This window comes from Pelophylax lessonae, assembly GCF_965119305.1.
Source record: "Pelophylax lessonae genome assembly, chromosome: 3".
Taxonomy (NCBI): Eukaryota; Metazoa; Chordata; class Amphibia; order Anura; family Ranidae; genus Pelophylax; species Pelophylax lessonae.
The window spans coordinates 523,654,532-523,674,293 of NC_138770.1; the positions used below are offsets into that span (position 1 = coordinate 523,654,532).

The 19,762-nt window shown below is 42.1% G+C and overlaps 1 protein-coding gene across 4 annotated transcripts in view; it reads right to left on the bottom strand.

Annotated features, from left to right (window-relative positions):
- The window catches only part of RGS17 (regulator of G protein signaling 17), a 226,406-nt gene that overhangs the window by 89,675 nt on the left and 116,969 nt on the right, over positions 1 to 19,762 (bottom strand). For 3 of the 4 annotated variants that reach the window (XM_082251016.1, XM_082251015.1, XM_082251014.1), the window contains exon 2: positions 976 to 1,113. In XM_082251016.1, coding sequence (XP_082107142.1) covers positions 976 to 1,094 — 119 coding nt within the window. In that variant the 5' untranslated portion in view covers positions 1,095 to 1,113. Of the gene's footprint in view, positions 1 to 936; positions 1,114 to 19,762 lie in introns of all 4 variants that reach the window. The other variant, XM_082251013.1, reaches the window with a different exon arrangement.

Genomic DNA, 19,762 nt, shown 5'->3' on the forward strand with positions numbered 1-19,762 from the left:
TCCCAATAATGAGGCTGCTACATTAGTTCCCCTGGTACTCTTTACATTACTCCTGGCCTTAGCTTGTCTTTCAGCCAGCCCCTCTTAAATACTGCTTGGTACTATGTGCCTTCACCTGCCCCGTCCTGAATACCCAGAAACACTTCTGGTAAAAGCTACCATCCCTCAGGGAAGCCCTACTAAAAGTATCATGGACTGACTTAGCAGCAAGGCTGACAAATTCTTCAGAAGTGAAAAACGTATTAGTCTTTCTTCCTACAGCACAGCTGCATTGATTTCTGGATCATGTTAGCAGTTAAAACGGAGCTTCATCCAAAAGGGAAAGCTCCGCTTGTATGCACCCTCCACTGCCACATTTGGCACTTTTTGGAGGGGAGGGGAAGCGGGTACCCAGTTTTGACAGGTACCTGCTTCCACTTCCTGGTAAAATCGATGCAGGATCTACGTCATGTCTGGCCCTTCTTCCTTCCCCCCACTGCCTTCTGGGACCTGTGTGTGCCCCAGAAGACGGCTGGACCCTTCAAAAAGTGCACAGTGGGAAACTGGCTGAAGGCTTCACAGTCTGTTTCGCTTACTTGAAATGCCGACACCTGCACCCGAAGCCGATGGACAAATCGGCTTGGGGTGCTGACATTGTGGGATCCCTGGACAGGTAAGTGTCCTATTATTAAAAGTAAGCAGCTACAGTAATTGTAGCTGCTGACTTTTCATTTTTTTCCCCCAGACTGGAACTTCACTTTAACTGATAGTTTTCTTGTGGTCTGAAAATGCATTTGAAGGTTATTAAATGAGAAATGTGATTACATTTAGTACACAAACTTTGAAGCACCATTGTTATATCTAACCTGCTATGTACTTTCATCCAGCACATGTTATAGCTGTACCTACAGCTTTACCTAAAGGCAGGAAACAATTTACAGTATGTACTTTATTTACCTGTATTGGATAAGGTACCAAATATACTGCAAGACATACCATGAGCAGCTGCAACAACAGCACCAGCAGAAGCAGCATGTGTTCGGCCTTTGGTTTCCACCAGGCGCTTGTGACACAGGTGAGGGTTCTTCATTTTGTGACTGTTGCCTTTTTCGCATTTCAGCGAGTCCAAAGTAGCTAAAAAAATATCAGAAGACAAGATGTGAGATTATGTGCAGTTATGCACCATTATTATTAATCATTCTAGTTGATACCATTAGCACAGGCTATTAGTGTAAAGTAAACCTATGCTTTGTTCATTCCTCCATTACTTGTTTTACAGCTCTCTGAATTAGGTCATGTGTATATACTGTAGAATACTGGGATTGCCACATGGGAGGCTAGTATTGTATTCCACAGGGTTGCTGTGGAGGGTGAAAAGAGAGCTAGCAGGTGCACTTGTCCTGTAAGTTGCACATGTACTGTATATATTATGCACATACAATATTACATGTAAGAACCCTGCCCTAAGCAGTGGTGTCCCTATGCTTACAATTAGTGCTGCTGGGCTGTAGTAAGCATGAGCTCTAATTGATAGTTTGCTTCTGCCTGCTCTTGAGGAGTGTCCCGCCAATAGTGTAAGAAAATCCAATAATCTAAAATATGAATATTTATGTGTTTGTGGCCAAACCCCAGGAGGTTTATTGTCAGTGGTGCATGCTGAGTAAGGCTATAAATATTTGAGATAACTTTGGAAAATTCTCTTGCCTCCTAGGATTTGCTTGGGAAGGAAGTGCGTGTAGCTGCTCTTTGACCTCCTGTGCCATGTGTTTGGGGTCTGAAAGCTTGCACTTTCTTGTCAGAGGAACTAACTGCAGAAGTGCTGGAACCTTGAATAGGAGTACCAGGGAGGAACTTTATGTGCTGAAAAAGCACCCAGAGAAACTGGGTGTGAGCTTAGACATGAAGAAGTCTGACGGCTCATTCAGGGAGTGTGTGCTGCAACTGCTTTACAGTCAGAAGAATACTGAGTATTGGTCTGGTTTAAAAGAGAAGTATGGGGTTTATGAAAAAAAAACTTATACTCAACTAGGTATATGCAGCATTTTTCTGAGGCTGCACTTGTCCCTTGCCACTTCTGCACTGAGAACTGAGTGATCAAACACCACTGATTGCTCAGTTCCCTCCTCCATTCTGACCAAAGAGCGGTGGCTTTCAATCACCAGCTCTCTGCTCTGCCCCTCCAGCACTCACTAGAGCACTGGGCTGGGGAGGGGAAGGAGCAGCTGACTCAGATTGGATGGGCTAAGTGTTGTCAGCCGACCACAGATTTCAGCCCGCTGTCGGCTGAAAACAGGTTATAGGAGTGCAGAAATAACTGCACTCCTGTGATCCACAGGAGAAGTATAGCCAAAATAACTTTGGCTATACTTCTTCTTTAAAGATCCCTTTCTGTCTTGACAGTCTTTGAATAATTCTTTAGTTATTCTGTTCCCTAATCCCTCTCTCTCTATTGGATTTTCAGACTAAATTAACTCTGTTAATCCTATTAAAATTGACTGGCATGCAATACCCCACAAAAAGTCAAGGATCAAACTCTAAGGTTAAATGTCAGCCAACCGAACCACTTGGGGGTCCTTAACTACATACAGGAGTAAGGGATACTATATACTATACATGCTTGGTTTTTCTATAGAAATTCATTTTCTATAAAATGACTGACAACAATCCATCTCAAAACAAACAATGCTCAATGTGTGCACATGGACCATTAGTTCTTATATGAAATGAAAGTGATGAGTGCAATCACCTTTTCTCATGGGGCTACAGTCAACTTACAAAAATTCCTGGACAAGTAGTATTATTAGTAGTAGGGTAGGAAATTACTTAGCATCTGATCCCTGATGCTGCATGCAATGAGAGAAATTCATTTACTAAACATACCCTTACCAATGTGCAAACCCTTAATTTCTGTTCATATTTGGCCTTATAAAGGATTAAAGCACTTTTGAAAATATATTTGATAGGAAAAAAACAAAACAACTGGAGGGCATTGTCTACAATATAATGGCATATTACATGTTCTATTGAGGCACTGTAATTAGCAAAGTCGATAGTTGCAAGCAGAATGGGTTGGTATATTAAACCACATATACAAAATTAGGAATTGTACTATTATAACTTGATTGTATGTTTTCGTTTCATAAAGGAATCATTAACAATGTAAAAAAATCAAGCAGAGTAAAACAAAGTTGATTTACATCATTCATAATATCAAAGCATTTAATGACACAGTTTTTCTTTTCTGTGGTAAGTGTTGTGAATGCCCTTAGGAGAAAAAAAAATTGTCCCAGCACTGTAAGAATATAACCCATAACTGAACAAACCACTTTTTTTTTAACCTAATGTGAAAAACAGTACAACAGTTTATCTGTTATCATCACTAATAAAACACGGAGGTTAAATAGAACAGGAAACTGAGGTTACAATTGGCGTAAACAACATGAAAGCATGGATCTATCCTGCCTTGTATTAACAGTTTAGGCGGGTGGAAGTAGTTAATGGTGGGGAATATTTTCTTGCCACACTTTGAGCCCCTTAGTACCAATAGAGCATAATTTAAAACACCACGGTCTACCTGAGCATTGTTGCTGACCATGTCCATCCCTTTTTCACTACAATGTACCCCATCTTTAACTGGTTTCTTGAACATGACAATGAACTCGCTGTATTCCAATGGCCTCCACGGTCATCAGATCTCAATCCAATAGAGCACATTTTGGATGTGGTGGAACAGGGGATTCGGATCATGGATGTGAAGATGACAAATCTGCAGCAATTGCATGATGCTATCATGTCAATTTGGACCAAAATCTCTTAGGAAGGTTTCCAACACCTTGTTGAATCGATACCACGGAGAATTAGGGCAGTTCTGAAGGCAAAAGAGGGTCCAACCCGGTACTAGCAAGGTGTACCTAATAAAGTGGCCAGTGAGTGTAAATATGAATTTACTTGTTTTACAGGGTTCTGCTAATTTACTTTGTCTAGTTATCAGCAGGGTCACATTAAGAGCAGGTTCACACCAAAAGTGGTGAGGGAAAGGCCCATTCCTGTTTGGTTTGGGTATAAACCAGTGCCAACAAAGGGAAGTTGAGAGCCGACTTGTTACCTTTCACTTCTTTCAGCTCTCTGGGCTCTTTCACAGCCCAGCGGGGGATCTGTCCACTGCTTATGCAAAGAGGACATGAGCACAGCCTGCCCTCCTCCATGGGGGGTCAGATGTAAAGGAACCGCCTGTCCATTTACATCCGACTGTCATCTGATCTGCCAGATGGATGGGGAACAGTTCCCCCATCGGTCTGTTTTTAGTGGATAGGATTGGATCGGATATCAGCGGGTGGCCAATGGATGATCTGATCGGGTTGGTCTAAAAAACTGACAGGCAGACCCGATTGGCCTGCCTGTGTGAAACAGACCTTACTAGTAGTCTAAGTAACCTGCTACATTTTATAACTTCTTCATGACTCCAGTGGCCAAAGTGGTCACCCTCCTTGAGGTTTTGAGATGGCCACCTCCTCCATTACCTCAGTTCTTCCCCCTAACAGTGGTATTTGTTTGCATAGACGTTGGGCTTTTTTTCCAAATCAATCATGTGCAAGGAAAAAAAAAAAAAAGAGCTTCACCTCATTCACTTACCTCTGGGTAATTCCTTACAAACTTCCCTTGTAAAGTGAATAACCTAGTTGCGTTTTAGTAAATAAACCACTATGCCTCCAGTACAGTGTTTTACCTCTGAATAAGTGGGCCTGTAGCTTCAAGCAAACACATCAGGATTTATATAAAACTATATTCAATAAAAACATAAAAAATGCAAATCATGATGCAAGCAGACCTGAACAAAATAATGGGGTGAGCAACTACATGGCAAATGAGGTTCCATGTTGAAAAATGTAAGGTAATGCACTTGAATGCCAGAAATATGAACGCAAGTGACTCGCTATGGGGAGAACCTCTGGATGAATCTAAGATGGAAAAGGACCTGGGGAGTCCTAGTAGACAGCAAGCTTAGTAGTGGCATCTAATGCCATGCTGCTGCAAGCAAAGCCAATAGAATACTGGCATGCATAAAAAAGGGGATTCACTCCAGAGATAAAGCGATAATTCTCCCACTCTATGAGACTCTGGTCTGTCCGCATCTCAAGTATGCCGTCCAGTTCTGGGCACCGGACCTCAGAAAGGATGTGCTGGAACTACAGATAGTACAGAGAAGGGCAAAAAAGATAATTAGGGTAATGGAGGAAATCCGCTATGAGGAAAGAATACAAGCATTAAACTTATTCTCTCTGGAGAAAAGACACTTGAAAGGGGATATGATATCAATGAACAAATACTGTACTGGTGACTCTAGCATAGGGACCAAACTTTTCAGCGAAAGGGAATTCAATAAGACACGTGGCCACTCACTAAAATTAGAAGAGAAGCTGTTTAACCTTAACTTGCGTAAAGGGTACTTTACTGTTAGAGAAATAAGGATGTGGAATTCTCTTCCACAAGCAGTGGTATCAGCAGGGAGCATCAATAGTTTCAAAAAACTATTAGATGGGCACCTTAAACACCAAACATACAGGGGCACCGCAAAGCAAACACATACACACTTATCATAGGTTGAACTGGATGGACTGGTGTATTTTTTCAACCTCACTAACTTTGTAACTATGTAAGTATGATTTTATGTATATCTCTATTGGTGTGGCAAATATTGTGCTGACATTAAAGTCCCACCATTAGTTTTATTTTCCTTATACATACTGTGGATTATTGAGGGATGTAGATACCTTAAGTGAAAGAGGGACATAATTATAGATACTCTTTCCAAACGTTCTGTTGACTGCAATTAACATTTGCTCATTTGTTTATTGCAGACTTAGGATACATGCATCTCATGGGACTACTGTTTAATGTAGTCCTAATAATTTAGATGGATTGAGAGAGAAAAGGGAGTGTTGTTATTGATCAGTAACTGAGCTTACTCTTAAATGGTCATTAATGTTTGATTATGGCATTTGTCTTCAAATTAATTGGGCTTTTCGTGGAAGAATCTGTAGTCATCACATGAATATTTAATAGATATTTAGGTCTTGTCTTGCAAGGCAAAATCTAATACAGATACATACAATTACTCACACAGACATACTGTGACAAAAACACTGACTTACTACTTCTGTGGTTATTTTGCCTGTGATGTTTCCTATCTTCTGTTCAATTTGAAGCACTGCATAAATGCAGCTGTGTAGAACATACTGCAAATGATGTTGGTTAGCATATAGTCAATTTAAAAGTCTGAAAATTAAATTATAATAATTCAGTCCATGTGACTTGGCAAGTAAAAAAAAACACTCCGGACTATTACATGATGAATGTGAAGAAAAGATACACTATATTACCAAAAGTATTGGGACGCCTGCCTTTACACATGAACTTTAATGTCATTCCAGTCTTAGCCCGTAGGGTTCAAAATTTGAGTTGGCCCGCCCAAGAGTGTGTCTATGGGAATGTTTGACCATTCTTCCAGAAGTGCAATTGTGAGGTCAGGCACTAATGCTGGACGAGAAGGCCAGGCTCGCAGTCTGCGCTCTAACTCATCCCAAAGGTGTTGAGGGTTGAGGTCAGGACTCTGTGCAATATAGACAAGTTCCTCCACCCCAAACTCACTCATTCATGTCTTTTTTGACCTTGCTTTGTGCATTGGTCCCAATTATTTGGTGAAGGGGGGATTATGGTGTGGGTTTGTTTTTCAGGGGTTGGACTTGGTCCCTTAGTTCCAGTGAAGGGAACTTTAAGGTGTCAGCATACAAGACATTTTGGACAATTTCATGCTCCCAAATTTGTGGGAACAGTTTGGGGATGGTCTCTTCCTGTTCAAACATGACTGTGCACCAGGTCCATAAAGACACGGATGAGAGAGTTTGGGGTGGTGGAACTTGACTGGCCCGCACAGAGTCCTGACCTTAACCCGATAGAACACCTTTGGGATGAATTCGAGCAGAGACTGCGAGCCAGCCCTTCTGGCCCGCATGAGTGCCTGACCTCATAAATGTGCTTCTGGAAGAATGGTCAAACATTCCCATAGACACACTCCTAAACCTTGTGGACAGCCCTCCCAGAAAAGTTGAAGCTGTTAAATGCTCCTACAGACTAAGACTGAGATGCAATTAAAGCTCATGTGCATGTAAAGGCAGGCGTCCTAATACTTTTGGTAATATAGTGTAAATATACTTCCTACTCCATCTTGTACACCAGTGCTATTTAGACTGCTTTCCAATTTATGCTCAGTGCGGTTGAGCACATCTCCACCTTTTGAATTCTCCTTTACAATGTCAGACAGTATAAAGGAGACTTAAATATACAAATTTCTTCTAAAAATATCGAGGAGAATAAATTCGGAGTCTGTGTTTAAACCTGGAATCTTGCCAACATCCCTAGTAAATATTGAACAATGGAGAACCCCTGAGGTTTGGGACTTTGAACGGCAAGAACCAGGACTTGAGTATGAGAATATATAAATTTATTATTACAAATATTACAAAAATGAAATATACACAAACAAGAATAACATGTATGATAAAAACATGGTCATAAATACGTCTTGGAACCGAGAGGGTCTGAGGTGTCTGGATCGGACTAGACGCGTTTCGGTCCAAATGCCTTTCTCGATAGTCCAGAAAACACCAGAGCTCAGACAGATATGCAAAAGCCTCTGTGGATTCCAGGACGGAGGACCAGGTAAATGGACCTTAAAGGGTGAGAAAAAGCGCCTTCAGGTGTCTTTGGCCGCAGGTAGTATGTGCCGAATTGGCTAGGTCTATAAAAAATAGGCCTGAAACAATTTATGTATCTATATGGGCTTCCAAAGGAAGATTGCCGCGCCGCCATTATTCAACTACACAGGGCTGGAAAGGAATCCAGTGCTGGATACGTCCCAGCACTATATATATTTGGAGACACTTCTACTCTATTACAAATTTACAGATGACCTGTGTGTTTGACCCTGCTTTGGAGATCCTCGTGGGAATTTTGATCGGGGGGCTTTTTCGCACTGTCACCTGTAATAGCCATCATTTATTTGGCTTACAACTATCCAATCTTCCTTTGGAAGCCCATATAGATACATAAATTGTTTCAGGCCTATTTTTTATAGACCTAGCCAATTCGGCACATACTACCTGCGGCCAAAGACACCTGAAGGCGCTTTTTCTCACCCTTTAAGGTCCATTTACCTGGTCCTCCGTCCTGGAATCCACAGAGGCTTTTGCATATCTGTCTAAGCTCTGGTGTTTTCTGGACTATCGAGAAAGGCATTTGGACCGAAACGCGTCTAGTCCGATCCAGACACCTCAGACCCTCTCGGTTCCAAGACGTATTTATGACCATGTTTTTATCATACATGTTTTTCTTGTTTGTGTATATTTCATTTTTGTAATATTTGTAATAATAAATTTATATATTCTCATACTCAAGTCCTGGTTCTTGCCGTTCAAAGTCCCAAACCTCAGGGGTTCTCCATTGTTCTTCTAAAAATATGTTCAATATGCGAATGAAAATTATTTAATCCAGTTTTTCTCAACCTTTTTTCAGTCAAGGCACCTTTTAAAATTATAGAAAATCTCAAGGCACCTATTCTAAAATGTAAAAAAAACGATTCTAATAGCTATTAGATAACTATTATAATAATGCAGTGACATGCACATGTAGGACACCCAACATTAGAGGTGATTCATTCTTCCAAAGCAAATACACATTTGCACACTGGTACTGACTAGTATTCCAATGTTTTCCTTCTCCCTCAATTTCTCTCCATCAGTCAGCTAATGTCATCCCCAGTGCTAAGGGAGAGAGGCAGAGGAGGGTCAAACAAGGATGCTGTGGAGGCAACAGACATCCTCCTAAATACCTGATGACGTCATTGGCTGTTAGGATGCCAGTGTCTAGAAATTCGTAATGATGCATAATGAAAACATGTGGCCTTGTGCAACTAAAAGGCAGGCTTTTTCTACCTGCTGGCTTGTATACAAAATTTGATCAATTTTTAGGCATTTTGCCAAGGCACCCCTATAGAAACCTCAAGGCACCTTAGGGTGGCTGGGCAACCTGGTTGAAAAAGGCTGATTTAATGTCTTGGCTACAATTCTACACATGCAAATGTAGTCTAAAATCCAATTTTACAAGAACGCATATATACGTTTTTAAAGCATATCTAAACCCAGAAACAGAAATGTCATTTGTAGCCTTCATTAGACATCAGTGTGGCAGGATGACAATGCAGGAGTACAGTTAGGAGACAAGGAAAGGGTGTTGCCACCCTGTAAATGGAAATGCCTGAACAAAGACATTCATGGCAGGATTACCAATTATTACTTAAATTGAAGTTGAAGACATAAAACTATTAAACTTATAGTTTAAGGGTCCATGCATACTAGACAGCAAGAAAAAATGCCAGAACTGCTGGAAGAAAATAAGCAGCAGCAAAAAAAAAAGTTCTTATGGAGCATATTGGACACGCCTTTAGGCTTGCTTACAAGTGATTTTCCCCAAAACACTAGAAAAAAATGTACACTTAACCACTTCAACACAGGGCACTTTCACCCCCTTCCTGCCCAGGTAAATTTTCCCCTTTTAGCGCTGTTGCATTTTGAATAACAATTGCGCGGTCATGCAACACTGTACCTACAGCAAATGTATGTCATTTTCCCCCTACAAATAGAGCTTTCTTTTGGTGGTATTTGATCACCTCTGGGTTTTTTCCTTTTTGTTAAACAAATAAAAAAAGACCGAAAAGTATTTTTTTTTGTTTATGTTATACAATTTTTTAAATAAATACGTTTTTTCCTGCACTGATGAGCACTGATGAGACTGCACTGACAGGCACTGATAGGCGTCACTGATAGGCATCACTGATAGGCACTGATATGCAGCATTGGTGGGCACTGATAGGCGGCACTGCTAGGCGGCATTGATGGGCACTGATAGGTGGCACTGATGGGCACTAATGGGCACTGGTGGGCACTGATGGACACTGATAGGCAGCACTGATCGGCACTGACGGGTGGCACTGGTGGGCACTGATAGGCAGCACTGGTGGGCAATAATGGGCACTGGTGTCCAACACTGATAGATGGCAATGATGGGCAGCACTGATAGGGAGGGCACTGGCAAGCAGCACTGATGGGGAGGGCAATGGGGGGCTCCCTGAGCCCTGATTGCCATCCCTGGTGGCCATAGTGGGCATCCCTGGGGTCATGGGTGGGCATCCCTGGGGTCATGGGTGGGCATCTCTGGTGGTTCTAGTGGCACCCCCCCGAGGGTCTGCACTGGTAATCAATGATCTGATTACCAGTGCCGACCTCCCCCTGTCAGGCACGTACTGAGGAAAACCGATCAACGGCTCTTCCTGTTTACTATGTGGCAAGCCGTGATTGGACACGGCTGGTCACATGGTAAAGAGCCTACGTCAGTAGGCTCTTTACCGAGATCGGAGATGCAGGGAGTCAGACTGACAGCTTGCATCACCGATTGCCGCGCCCCCGGGGGGCGCGCAGAGCGTATTATCCTGCCGCCATCATATGATGTCCGGTCAGGATAATACAACCACATTCCCGCCGTCATTCTGCTATAGGGCGGGCGGGATGTGGTTAAAAATGCTTGACGCGGCTAAATGCTGCGTTTAGGTGCATCATCCATTTTTTTTTTTGCCTAAAAGTGCCTCTCAAAAATGTACTTCTGATGTTTTTTTTTCCAGCCTGTAAATGTTCCTCTGATTATGTGCCTGTAAACGCCCAAATGTGCGTGGACACATAGGCTAAAATAGTTGCTTCTACAGGCTAAAAGTAAAAATGCCAAATGCCTGTATAATCAGCATTTTTATGCCGAGTGTGCATGAAGTCTAAAGGTTGCTTTAACGGGAGATAAGAAGAGTGCCTGGGCACCCGCCCGTGTGTGTGCTTTTCTGCCATGGCCACAGGCAAGCGTACCCCGTCTATTGGGATGCTATGAGAAATTCTTACTCAGCATTGTCAGGAGGTCTCTCCTACTATGGATTATTCTATTAGATACTTTAAAGAACGAGAAAAAGTTTGGCACTTTGTATGAGGCACTGCCTATCCAATTTACACTGCTATACAAGCTGTACACTCACTACTTTACATTGTAGACAAAGTGTCAATTCTTCAGTGTTGTCATATGAAAAGATATAATAAAATATTTACAAAAATGTGAGGGGTGTACTCACTTTTTGTGAGATACTGTATATATAATATTAATATAGTATTTAATGTGAGGTTTATGTGAGCCTAAACTGACTTTAGGGTCTCTCCGACATCTATGTCCCCCATTCGGTGTGTTCCACCCCTGATTCCGTGTAAGCCACTTAAACCAATTACCCATAAATACATATATACATGCAGGGCTTTTAAAGTGTAAAAATAATATACCATCACTAAAGAAATCATGGCCATAAAAACTTTCAGAACAAGTAGAGGAAAATCTCAGTCACTGCACACCATACAGGCCCAGCGTGTAATAGGTGATAGCAGCCTCAGCCTAACTCCATCCAGGCCAAGCCCAAGTTAAGCTGAGGCTGCTATCACCTATTACACGCTGGGCCTGTATGGTGTGCAGTGGCTGAGATTTTCCTCTACTTGTTCTGGGAGTTTTTATGGCCATGATTTCTGTAGTGATGGTATATTATTTTTGACACCTTAAAAGCCCCGTATGTATATATGCATTTATGGGTAATTGGTATAAGTGGCACTGTGGATTGCCAATTAATGAACCAATTCATGCCAATGGTAGTTTTGGAAGGGTTTTGATTCTAGTTTTGCACATGAAGAGATTTATATCGGTTTTGTATGTATATGTGTTATGAAATAGATGTTAAACTTGACTGTACTAATATTATAGAAAAAGTGTGTTTGTTTGGGCAGCTTGCCAGCACTGCATGGGTTAACCACTCATTTCTGTCTAGGGGTGAGAAGAGCGGAGATATACCTACCCAATCCGCCGATGCTCTGCTCCGAGCACAAGACTGAGCCCCACAGCTCCTGAACCCCCTCCCCTCCCACATGCTAGCGGTCTTGTAAATGGACTGTTCCGGATGTCATCACACCCATAGGCCATCTCTGGATGTTAGAACGCCAGGAACAGTCAACCGCTAGACGTGGTGGAGCACTTTTTTCCAGGAGGATCGAAGGATGGGGTAAGTATAGCCTTTTGGTGCTCCCTTAGACAAAATGAGCAGTTAACCTCACAGCCCCACTGCTTTGGAGAAAAAAAAAGAATTCATGGAGTTATGCAATAAGCCACGGAGGAAACAAAATATTTAACCCCTGTAATACAAAATATCTGTATGCAGGTGGGTTTTAACCTCTGTCAGGTTTTAGGTGTTATCTTCATCTCTGTTATGGAGATGTCACTTCATTTCTGAGATCACCTTAAGAGACAGAATCTGTAATAAAATTAGTCAGCTTTCCTGACAAACTGACTGTTTGTGGCAGTTTTGGGGTCAGGTCACTTTTTATTGCAGCTAGCATTCTACTCCTGCAGATGACGCTATAACCCACGGGTTCTGATTGATCTTCAATCAATCGCTATGTTTCTCAATGAACGATAGTGAAAGGGACTATTCACGCCATATGCGTTGGCCTGTACTGGGCAGTCTTGTCCAATGCAATCCAATGCGTAGACAAGTTTACACCACTGAGCTGTGAGAATGTGCAATGAAAAAAATACGCGCTGGCCTTTTTTTCAGTGCAGAGTTCTGCAACACATTATACAGCTTTGTATCGCGCGATGCATAAAGTTGAAGGAATTGTCGTTTTGTGACACTTCAATTTAAAAAACTGTGTGAATAATAATTAAGCAATTTCCTTTTCACTTTGAATACAGAAAGTCACCTGCAGATGTCTTTCACACAAATGGATAAGTAAATATGAAACTAATATGCACACAATTTTTAAGTGAATATTCTGAACCCTTTAGTAAATCACCCAAAAAGTCCCAGAGACCACACATAACTGAGGGATTACTCTTCCAAACTGCCCAACAGAAATTCTAATCCTTCCCCACTCTGTCCAAAACTAAAAAGGTTTTGTGAAGTTGAGCTTTAGGGCTCTTTCACACGGACGTTCCGTATGTCCGTAAATCACCCCATCCGTTTGCGGGTGATATACGGACATAATGCATGTCTATGGGATTGCGGATGTCAGCGGATGACCATCCGCTGACATCTGATTTTCGTCCTTTAAGTTCTGTTCTGTTTTTTGGAAAGGAACAGAACCCCATTTTTCTTCCGTTTAAAAAACAGAAAGGACGCAAAATCGGATGTCAGCTGTGTCATCCGCTGACATCCGCAATGCCCATAGACATACATTATATCCGTATATCATTCGCAAACGGATGGGATAATATGCGGACATACGGAGCGGATGACACAAGTGTCATCCGTGTCCGTGAACAAAAAAAAAAAAAGTGCTGGAGCGGATCGCAATACGGTCCGCTCCTTTTGAAAGAGCCCTGACATTGAATTTCACAATAAAGTCCTATTGAAATTAGGAAAATATAAGGTGTTCTACATGTCATAAGAACATATAGTTCTTCTATAGATGTTCTTTGGCTGAATGGTGTGTCATATTATGTGCCCAAATAGGGATATGTCTGCTATTAGGTGACATTAAATGCAGGGCTATTATTCAGTATGACAGTGTGTGAGAAATTATATACAAAAATATAGTAGTTGCCAATACAGTCTGTGACAGACTGTGTACATTCACAGTTAGTGTGACAGTCCATGACATGTTAAATACAATGAGAATAGACAGTAAACAGTAGGTTGGAGATTTTGTACAGTGATATTAGGAAGTGTGACAGTTGGTGACAAATTACATATAGTGTAAATTATATAATTATATATACTGATATTAGTCAGTAAAACAGATTATGTAACGTGACAGCAGTCAGCAAAATTAGTTGTTGCGACATCCGTTGGAAGATTCTATACAGTGACACTAGTCAATGTGACAATCAGTGACTAATTATATATGGTATACTTCGTATACAGTAGTATACTCTATACCAGCCTTTTTCAATCTGTGAGCCAGGGAATGTCTGTCTTCAGTGGGACCAAGATGGAATTTATTTTCCCCACGCTAGTGCAGGTTGGACCATGCTTGATATGTTTTTTTTTTTGCCTTTTTCTGGATCAACAGCGGATAAAGAATTCTGCATATAGAGGTTTTCTATTTATTTTTTCTATTGAACTAGATGGACTTATGTCTTTTCTTCAACCTAACTATGTAATCTTTTTAAGACAGAAGATCCCTTAAAATCCCTTAAAATACCCATTGATTTCTAGAAACCCTTGCTAATAATAATTATAATTACAGCTCAGGACCCATTCGCGTGAGAAATACAAATATATAGAAGAAGGAATGTGGTGTATTTGATACCCAGGGCTGCTTTATGTCACAAAATTGTTTTAGTTTTAGAAAATGCAGACAATTGTAGAATTTCCCTCCCACTGGTGGTCAGAGAAGAAGCACCTGCGCATGGTGGCATGTGGAAGGAAAACATCATTACATTGGTGGATAGTGGGAAAAAAAGCTCCTTATTTTGATGGTCATTGGGACAAGATTGCTAAAAAAGAACATGGGTATCAGTGGTTACGTATCTGAGAGTCAGAAATTGCTCATCTCTCAAAGAACCCCTAGCAATCACTACAGGAACTCTGGTTTTAAAAGCCTCCTCTACACAGATGATAGGAGATTTATTGACATGAGTCAGTAGGACAAATTATATATATTTGCTTTTTTTTTTTTTTTTTTTTCAATATCTCTTTATTGAAAGATGTTTAGTACAAAAAATCTGCAACTTCGTATTAGAAGGTTGAAATAACATAAAAAGGGAGAACATAAGGGTAGCATCGCAGGGCAACATGGTGTCCAGAACAACCTGTATATGGTGGTAGTTCTTTTACACAAGTATTACAGCATCAGCAATACATTTTTCATTACACCTGTCTTGGGATGGTATCAAGTAATCACAACAGTATTATTGTTCGAGTACCAAGTTGAGCAACTTTGACAAGCTGCATCAAAGGATCTTTTTGAGTCAGCCTGGTATGCTATGTCTTTCAAATGAGTAAATGGAATGAACTATGGATATTACTTCTGACCCATTGGGTACTCAGTCTCCCTTCCAGTGTCTGGCAATCGGGAGTCGGGCTGCTAGCAAAATGCCAGTAGTCACCTTACGGGGCACCAAAGGGAAGTCATCTATTCCTAGATTTAGAAGCGTTAGAGCAGGCGCAAGGTTGGTTAGAATGCCGGTAACACTGGAGAGGAGCACACTTCGCCAGAAACGTCATCGATTTTTTGCAGGACCAGAGGGAATGTAAGTGGTTACCAACTTGGCCACAGCTGCGCCAACATAAGGGGGACCCGTCTTGCAAAAGCGGACTAGCCTGTATGGAGTAAGGTACCACCGGGTTATTCAATTTTCTGTGTAGTTTCCCAGTAATTAACACAGTGTGAAATGGCAAAGGAGCATCGCAGTGCAGACAGCCATTGAAGAGGTTCAAACACTGTTTGCAAGTCGGCCTCCTATGCTAAGATAGAGGGACACTTGGTAAATGTCAGCTTGTTCTGCAATATCTTATACAAAAAGGAAAAATACCTTTGAGAGCAGGAGGTTTGTTATGGTAGTACTGCCAGATGTTAGAGGTGACCAGGATTTTAGGAAGGGGTTTGTCTTTCAGAAAGTGATGGATACTAAGGAGCTTGAGAAGAATGTGCATAGGAGCATTATGCGCCCCACAAAAAGTCTACACTTTTCTGAGCCTATCTCCCTCATAGAGGTCAGCTACATTGTAAAGACCGTACAACGACCAGTTAATGGGAGGTAGATGTGGTAAAAGCACATTAAATACGGCCTGCGGTATTGCTACAGATGACATAGATGTTTCCATATCCATACATAAAGTATCCGGTGTGGGTGCAATCCAATATTTTAATTGATCCAGAAGAACAACTGTGTAATAATCTCTTAGGTCTATCTTACCTATACCGCCTACAGATTTGTTTTTAATCAATTGAGTGTAGGAACATCTAGCTCTTTTCCAAATGTATTGTTTGAGGAGCAAGGTCAGTAAGAAGTAAGAAGACTTTAGGGGAATGGGGAGTGTGCGGAAGTAGTAAAATATTTGCAGAGAATAAGCATTTTGAAAGCTGCTAACCTGCCCGTCCAAGACAAGTCGTATTTCGAAATGTGCTGAAGCTTGGTTGATATTTTGGCCAGAAGGGCTTTATAGTTAGCCTCCGCTAAGTTGAACAGAGAGGAAGTAAGGGCTATGCCGAGGTAGGGGAGACCGGTATTAGTCCAAGTATATGGTAAGGATCTTTCCATAGCTACTTGTTCTTTGTTGGGGATACCTAAGTTCAAAATAAGGGATTTGGAGAAGTTTATTATATAGTAGGAGACAGCACTGAATTGATTAAGAATTTGGTGAGCTTGGTGGAGGGTTAGTCAGAAGAAGGATTACATCATCTGAAAATAAATAAATTAACATGAGATAGATTTTTAAACTGGAAACCAGAAATGCGGGTATGTGTCCTATCAGCTTCTGCTAGGGGTTCTACCATTAGGTTGAAAATGAGTGACCAAAGTGGGCAGCCCTGTCTTGTGCTGTTAGTATTTGTAAAAGATTTAGATAGCATGTTGGATGTGTACTGTAGATTTGTGCTAAGGGATAGGAGTATAGTGCCAGCACAGCAGAGAGTATTGGTCCCTGGAAACCAAATTTTCGTAAGACGTAGTTCATGTAGCCCCAGTGTACCCTATCAAACTCCTTCTCTGCATCAAAAGAAAGGAGCAGAGAACGCATCTGAGCACTCTCTGCGAAATTAATAACATTAATAATACGCCTTGTGGCATCTGATGTCCTCAAGGAGATTAGCATATCTTTCATGGTGATGTCTGAAATAGGGAAGGCTGTTATAGTGTCTGCAGATGGAGAAGCAGCTGTGGTTGGTGTATTGTGAGCGCTTACCTCCATCAGAGGTTCATCATCCCCTGTGTCATTGGAGTCACACCTGGGTTTGGATTTTGCTGGGCTCCTAGTGGAGGGGGTAGATACTCCTGATCCCCCATTTAACTCCCCTTAATTAGGGGTGACTGCAGATGTTGTATCTGTCACTTGGGCACTGTACACTGGGGGCCGTGCATCGCCTGTCCACTGGAGGCCGTGTCTCTCGCTGCCATTTTGTTGTGGTCTGCGGGAGAGGACTGGGAAGAAGCCCGAGAGCATGGCTGGCTTCAGCACGTCCCTTCTTTTTCTGGGCATATGGATGGGTGCAGTGGTATGTGCAGCAGCTGATAAAGCTGGAGGCGGCTCTGTTAGTGTGCTGGGCTCCCATGGTTTCCTGGCTATAAGCGGAGCTGTCAGATCATGAGGCCAATAACTTCGGCTGTCGCCACGCCCCAACCTATATATTTACTTTGATAGCCAGCCATCCTTATATTAACTCATGAATAATTAATAAACAAACAACCACCCCACCCTTAACAGTATAAAACTAGAGCCCTCCTATAGGGACAGCACTTTGCTGGGGTTCTTTCCTTTGCGTAGTGATTCTTTCTCTAAGTAATTTTTTTACAAGTGATATGCACTTCAGGCTCTGCACTTCAGCGATTGAATGAAGTGAACATACATGGCAAACTTCTTTGAAAAGCACTAAACAGGCTGCAGGTAACCCGTTCTTTCTATTCAGCTCTTTCCACTCTGTAACATGCGTTCTCTACCACTCCTTCTGACAGTTGTGTCCTCTCTCCTTAAACTCTCTTTCCTTCACCCTCTTCTCCACCCCACAGCTTATATACAAAATGTATCTAAAAAGTTTGGTAAATGGTCCGATATCTCAACGCCAACATGGGCCAGGTGCGCGTGCATGCACATGGCTATCCAGAGACACATCTAGAAGTGCCACCTAGCATGGAGTACACGTGACCGTTAGGGTAAACCCAATGTGGGCATTCAAACGTAGTCAGTGTGAGAAGTAGGGCCACAGTGCAATGAAGCGACATGAAGTTCTGCTACAAATTGGGGAAAACGGCGACGGAGACGCATGAAATGTTGGTGCAAACCAAAGCCATGAGCAGAAAATATGACGGGAAGGAAGTATAAGCTGCTTGACAAGCAGAACCCTAGACATGATCAAACGAGTGAGACAAATGCTAGCATGAGATCGGCGACTGACTTTACAATTGATGGTGGGGGAAATGTGCATTAGCAAAGACACAGTACGCACCATCACCCTCAAAGATTTGGATAAGCGGAAGATGGTTTGTGCCGCACAAGCTGACAGAGGTACAGAAAGCAAAAGGAATGGAAACCTCTTAAGATTTTGTTACCATGTCTGACCAGCACCCATCCTTTCTGCGAACCATCATCACAGGGGAAGAGATGCAGGTGCACCAATTCTTGGCTCAGCGCGGCATCCACTGTACTCCCCTGATCTGCCACCTGCGGACTTCTTTCTTTTTCCCCGCCTAAAGAGCATCATGAAAGGCACACCTTTTGCAGATGTGGCGGCAATCCAAGAATGTGTGACAGTGGTTCGACAATTGATTCCTAAAGAGGTCTTTGCTGACAGTTTCCAAAAGCTTTATGAACGTTGCCCAAAGTGTGTTGTGAAGGATGGCGATTATTTTGAAGGTGAATAAAGGTAATTTATTTGTATCTTCTCTTTTGTATATTTTCTGATACCATTCACCAAACGTTTTGGACACACTACGTATATCACTCTCCCTTCTGTTCTCCCTATTACTGGACTCACCAACTCATGCTATTTCTACAACCACCTGCTGATAAAATCTCTGGGATGCAGGGGTATGTCCTTTTATATAAATAGCACTCCCATATTACCTCCCTCACCCTTCTGCTTTTTCTAACCTCTGGTGACATATCCCCAAACCCTGGGCCTCCATCATTTATCTGTACCCAAAGCTCACATCACCCTATACCCTCTGGCAGCAGCCACAATCCACAACACTTAGTTCCCATTCCTTTTCTTCCAAAAATCAGCCCCCCCTCTTCTCCTGCACCCTCTGGAATGCCAGCTCTGTCTGTCACAAACTCACCTCCCTCCACAACCTCTATATCACAAATTCCTTTACCTACTTGCCATTACCAAAACCTGGCTTCATGAATCCGACACTGCTTCTCCTGCTTCCCTCTCCCATGGAGGCCTTCTCTGGACTCACTACCCCGACCCAGTGGATGGAAGGAGGATGGAGTTGGAATCCTTCTAGCTTCACACAGCACCTATGGGGTACTTCACCCACCTCCCTCGCTGACACACTCCTTGTTAAAGGCACATTGTATTTGTCTATTTTCTCCAATTTCTCTTAAGAATTGATTTGATCTACCAGCCCCCTGGACCAGTATGAACCTTCCCTGATGACTTCTCTGCCTGGCTACCCTACTTCCTCTCTTCTGAAATCCCCTCAATCATTCTTGGTGACTTCAGCATCCCTGTTAATGCTATTACTACTACTACTTCTAAACTTCTCAGTCTAACCTCCTCTTTTGACCTGAAGCAAAGGATACAGACTCCTACTCACTCCAACTACAAAACCCTTGACCTTGTATTCTCCTATCTATGCACTCCGTGCAACCTCTCCCACAATCCTTTTCCAACTCTCTTATCACCACCTTATTAGTTTCGCTCTCTCCCTCTCTTCCACCTCTTCTCCCTTCAATTGCCTAACAGTTACCTATGGAAACCTTCACCACGTCAAT